The sequence below is a fragment of the Limulus polyphemus genome, unplaced genomic scaffold, assembly GCF_000517525.1.
Source record: "Limulus polyphemus unplaced genomic scaffold, Limulus_polyphemus-2.1.2 Scaffold5359, whole genome shotgun sequence".
Classification (NCBI taxonomy): Eukaryota; Metazoa; Arthropoda; class Merostomata; order Xiphosura; family Limulidae; genus Limulus; species Limulus polyphemus.
The window spans coordinates 28,682-34,817 of record NW_013670969.1 but is presented as its reverse complement, the minus strand read 5'-3'; the positions used below and the strand labels follow the sequence as shown (position 1 = coordinate 34,817).

The 6,136-nt window shown below is 34.5% G+C and overlaps 1 protein-coding gene and 1 long non-coding RNA gene across 7 annotated transcripts in view; one reads left to right on the top strand and one right to left on the bottom strand.

Moving 5' to 3' along the window:
• Positions 1-6,136, top strand: part of LOC111089137 — a 25,990-nt gene that overhangs the window by 14,558 nt on the left and 5,296 nt on the right. The gene's annotated exons all lie outside the window — the stretch shown is intronic.
• LOC106472474 (sister chromatid cohesion protein DCC1-like) overlaps positions 709-6,136 on the bottom strand; it is a 16,152-nt gene continuing 10,724 nt past the window's right edge. For all 6 annotated transcript variants that reach the window (XM_022401046.1, XM_022401047.1, XM_022401044.1 and 3 more), the window contains 3 exons: positions 3,533-3,594; positions 1,991-2,067; positions 709-834 (listed from right to left, as the gene is read on the bottom strand). In XM_022401046.1, coding sequence (XP_022256754.1) covers positions 724-834; positions 1,991-2,067; positions 3,533-3,594 — 250 coding nt within the window. In that variant the 3' untranslated portion in view covers positions 709-723. The remainder of the gene's footprint in view (positions 835-1,990; positions 2,068-3,532; positions 3,595-6,136) is intronic.

Here is a 6,136-nt window from a genome sequence, read left to right as displayed (position 1 = left end):
TCACATACCGTTTCTAATGAGAAACTGTAGAAGTGACTGTCACATACCGTTTCTAATGGGAAACTGTAGAAGTGACTGTCACATACCGTTTCTAATGGGATACTGTAGAAGTGACTGTCACATACCGTTTCTAATGGGATACTGTAGAAGTGACTATCACACACCGTTTCTAATGGGATACTGTAGAAGTGACTGTTGCTAATGGGATACTGTAGAAGTGACTATCACACACTGTTGCTAATGGGATACTGTAGAAGTGATATCACACATTAACAGTTGTGGTACATATCACACATTAACAGTTGTGGTACATATCACACATTAATAGTTGTGGTACATTTTACACATTAACAGTTGTGGTACATATCACACATTAATAGTTGTGGTACATGTTACACACTAACAGTTGTGGTACATGTCACACATTAACAGTTGTGGTACATATCACACACTAACAGTTGTGGTACATATCACACACTAACAGTTGTGGTACATGTCACACACTAACAGTTGTCAGTTGTGGAACATATCACACATTAACAACATACAGAAAGTAGTTATGAATAAGACATGATAACATGCGTGGAACATCACAACTAAAACTTATCAACTTATGAGTACATAACAAAGTCAGGCTAAACTTTAATTCTCCTTAAACTGAGCCATAAACTTGGGTTTAGACAAACTTGACACACACATTCAATCTAAAAATAATGTTTCCCACTAGTCTGTACTACTTAGTGCTAGATTACCTACCTTTAACTGATTCAAATTAGTTGTTATTCCTTCTGGAACTGTACTTTGCCAGGTATAAAGGAATTCTTCCAAGTTAAACTACAGACAAAATCCAAATTTTAACAATTAAATAAACATGTCACACTCATCTCAACAACAAAAGTTAACATACCTTTCTCACAACAACCAATTAGAACACTTTATTCAGTTTATGCAAATGATTTTGTTAACTCCACATTACTTTTTTATTTTACTCAGATATATCTTTAATGAAGGATAAGTACATTATGTTTGAGACAACTTGTTTTGTAACTCTAACAAAGCCTACATCATCTCACAGATCCTTTCTCATCATCTTACATAACTACGTCATCTCAGTTCCTTTCTAATCTTACATCACTACATCATCTCACATCAGTTCCTTTCTCATCACTATACATCACTGCAACAGACATGACCTTTTCCATAAAATTGAATCCATCCCTTATATTGCTTTAAAAAATCATTTTTCCAAATTAACAAGAGTAAACAAACTGTGTCTTATTGATTCAACAATATCCGTAGGATTATTTTAAAACATACTATACATACAATATTTACACCATCTTTTAAAAATCATTTTACACTTATTACACAGGTTTTAAGTGCTGTCAAAAGAGATATTCTGACAGAGTTTAATGTTATTATTTGATGAGACAAAACTGAGATGTCATATCTTTGGACAGACCAAGATACCGAATAATAAAAAACCTCAAAGGAAAACAACAGTTTCCAAAACTTAGATCAACTGATCTTTGAGGATAAGTACAAATTTAACACTCTTTCAGTTACTTGTTGAAGCTGAATTCTAGCTTTTCGAGCTTACATCAGGTTTTCAGCCAAGTTTTATTTCTTAAGACAGGCTAGAAATTTATTTTGAAGAGACGCCAGCTAATATAGTCTGTTTAAATTAGTACTAAATTTAAAGTTAATATACAGATGACTCTGGTGTAAAGTACTTGTTTCTACATCACAAGCAACTTTATTTTCAAACAAGTCATATCTTTTTAAACCCTTTAATTTTTATTCATTTATTTGATTAAGTAATTTAAACTCTTTATTAATGAACTGAACTTAATCTTACACATTATTTGACCAACAAAAAACAACAAACAGAAATTATCAAGCCTGCTCTATATGTCAACGCATACAGACAACACATCAAAAACAAATTATAATAAGTTGTAAGAACAAGAAAAGTGGTAAGTCGACTTGCTTTTCCCGTAGGCCTTAAAATAACTTCACCGAGAAATGCACAAATTTTGTCTTCATTCCAACGATATAGATCATATCCTGAAAAAAAACAAAAAAACAACAACCTTAAATGTTTAAATGTTATTTCTGAAGCCATTTATTCTAGTAAAAAAATATATTTTAGTTTTTTATAACTTTTAAGATGATACAGACTTTTAGAAGTATTTACCACCATGTCGAAATGTAAGGAAGGATTGTGTTACTATGTAATGATAGAGACGGGATGTTTCTGAAACACAAAACACTGATAATAACACAGAAGCTAGATTATTCTAAAACATTAAGTAAAGCATACCGCTTAAGAATTTTTTAAAAGAATCTACATCAAAGATAAAAATATTCAGCATATAAAAACCTAAGCAAGCAAGCAAAATAAATATTGATAAACTTTATTATTCACTAAATTACTTAAAATTTGAGGGATTGATGTCTGAATGGTTCGTATTTTCTAGACTGAGCTCACCGTATTTAATTCGCTGTTGTACGTAGAGTATGTTTCACCTGGACTGTCTGTACACGAACTTCCCTAACTTAGAAACAATAGTCTGGAGGGAAGTCAACAGACCACTGTTAATTCTTATCTGACCAAATAATAGGGTCTGCTCTTCACTTTTAAAGAGATAATCAAAATTATGCATCCTAATATGAAAAAGTGAAATGAGATTGTTTCTGCTAACATCTATTATTGATATTATCATGCAAGTGTTAAAATTAAATTACAGATCACTGTTTTCATCTGTGTTACAAGTATCACTCGATTGTTTGTCACCTCAAATGGTAGAAATAATTTTAAAATGTTGCACGACACACTTAAAGTAGTGAGTTTTAAGTTAAGTAGCACGTAAGAAGTTATAACATAGAAGCTTGCTTCTATACTTTCACAACTAATTGAAGCCTAGTTAAGAAAAGTGACTCTCTTGTGACAAATCACTTGTCCAAACTGTTATATTATTATGTAAAGTCTCATTAAATGACCTTATTTTAACTGTTTTAATAAGTCAGTATTATGTGACAAGTTAGGCTGAAACAAAATTATCCACACGTGTGGAGTATTCCCCAAGTATTAACACGTGTGGTGTATTCCCCAAGTATCCACACCTGTGGTGTATTCCCCAAGTATCCACATGTGTGGAGTATTCCCCAAGTATCCACATGTGTGGTGTATTCCCCAAGTATCCACATGTGTGGTGTATTCCCCAAGTATCCACATGTGTGGTGTATTCCCCAAGTATCCACACGTGTGGTGTATTCCCCAAGTATCCACACGTGTGGTGTATTCCCCAAGTATCCACACGTGTGGTGTATTCCCCAAGTATCCACACTGTGGTGTATTCCCCAAGTATCGACACGTGTGGTGTATTCCCCAAGTATCCACACGTGTGGTGTATTCCCCAAGTATCCACACGTATGGTGTATTCCCCAAGTATCCACACGTGCGGTGTATTCCCCAGTGACAGGTAATAGTTTTGGTTTTATTTTTGTGTAAGGATATGTACCATCTTACCTTCAGGAGTCGTCCGTCCGACGGGTTCGGTATACCAGTGAAAACACTCTTCTAAAATCTTCCTACAAAATCAATTTTAAAATTCTCAGAATAAACAGCCACTCAGTTTTATTACAACGGTATCTGACAGTCACTTCTACGGTGTACAATTAGAAACGGTATGTGACAGTCACTTCTACGGTATCTCATTAGAAACGGTATGTGACAGTCACTTCTACAGTATCCCATTAGAAACGGTATGTGACAGTCACTTCTACAGTATCCCATTAGAAACAATGTGTGATAGTCACTTCTACAGTATCCCATTAGAAACGGTATGTGACAGTCACTTCTACAGTATCCCATTAGCAACAGTGTGTGATAGTCACTTCTACAGTATCTCATTAGAAACGGTGTGTGACAGTCACTTCTACAGTATCCCATTAGAAACGGTATGTGACAGTCACTTCTACAGTATCTCATTAGAAACGGTATGTGATAGTCACTTCTACAGTATCTCATTAGCAACAGTGTGTGATAGTCACTTCTACAGTATCTCATTAGCAACAGTGTGTGATAGTCACTTCTACAGTATCTCATTAGAAATGGTGTGTGACAGTCACTTCTACAGTATCTCATTAGAAATGGTGTGTGACAGTCACTTCTACAGTATCCCATTAGAAACAGTGTGTGACAGTCACTTCTACAGTTACCCATTAGAAACGGTATGTGACAGTCACTTCTACAGTTACCCATTAGAAACAGTGTGTGATAGTCACTTCTACAGTATCCCATTAGCAACAGTCACTTCTACAGTATCCCATTAGCAACAGTTTACCACAACTGTTAATGTGTGACATGTACCACAACTGTTAATGTGTGATATGTACCACAACTGTTAGTGTGTGTGACATGTACCACAACTGTTAATGTGTGATATTTACCACAACTGTTAATGTGTGATATTTACACAATCCTGATAAAAACTAGTTATGTTACCACACAATCCCAATAAAACTAGTTATGTTACCACACAATCCCAATAAAACTAGTTATGTCGTCATGCAATCCTGATAAAAACTAGTTATGCAACTTTGATAGTTTAGTTGCGACATGGAACTCTGATCAAAACAACTATTTATTTATATTACGTAACACTGATTAAACTATGACAGTTTCTTATAAGGTAAAAATAATTCCCACAGACAAGTGTTACTTCATCCTGATAATTGTAAGTAACTATCTGTAACTCTGGTTTTTCTATTAGTGTACACATGCTTACTACAACTAAGGTTACATCTACTACTGGCATATATTACAGGCCTCCCAGTGAGCCACTGCCAAAATAAAGTTGTATTTGTAAGTTTAATGTCAGCCGGCAGGTTGCGCTACATATAGTGTCAAACAACTAAACACCAAATTTTCATCATCTGAACACAGTGACCAAATGATCCATCCTGTGTACAAATAATAACTTTACCGTGAAGTAATATCCTCAGGGAGTTTCCACGCTGGGAAGAAGAAGATTGTTTCAGGTTTGGAAGTTCGATCCGTGAGGGCTATACCCTAGAAGACATGAAAGGAAAGTGGATAACCTATAACACATGCTTAGTTAAAAAGTCACCGAGCGATATCTTGTTCATGACATTAAACTTACTTTTTAGACCTGACAACTGAGACATTTATTTAAAACACAACAAACATCAGTGATCTTTCATACAAAGTCCAATTACAAACCTTCATAAACAAAGACAATCAATACAAGAAGGAAGAGTTTCTGGCAGTTGTGGTACATATCACACATTAACAGTTGTGGTAAATATCACACATTAACAGTTGTGGTACATATCACACACTAATAGTTGTGGTCGCAATCCTGATAAAAACTAGTTATGTCACCACACAATCCTGATAAAAACTAGTTATGTCACCACACAATCCTGATAAAAACTAGTTATGTCACCACACAATCCTGATAAAAACTAGTTATGTCACCAAAGAACAGACACCACATGATGCTACACAACCACCAAACAAAGAACAGATCCTTCAGACAAATCAGAGGAGTATTTCTAAAAAGGATCTCATAACTTGTACTAATTTAGTGAAAGAAAACATTAAAAACATAAAAGCAAAACTTTTGAGGTGTTGGACACTGCTGTTATTACTCGTTAATATCAATTACATCATTCTAATTGCTAACTGAAATCTAATTTTTCTTTATTTTCTACTTACTGAACATAGGGGGTGATATCCTCCAATGTCCATTTCTCACGAGTTCTGAAGAGAACGTTGAACCTGAAGTATTTAACAATTTTTTCATGTAAAGAACATTTACTAGTGATTTAAAACAAGTTGGATTTTATTTAAGAATCTGGAGTAACCTGAACAAGAGAACAGAACATAGATAAAATATTTCCGTCAGTTTAAAATCGCTAGTTATTATATACAAGTCTTATAAGAACAATGGTTATTACAAACAAACCTATGATAATGCTGGCTTTGATACAATCTGATCAATCCTGATAAAAACTAGTTATGTCGTCATGATGCTACACAACCACCAAACTGTGGTGTCTGTTCTTTGTTTGGTGGTTGTGTAGCATCATGTGGTATCTGTTCTTT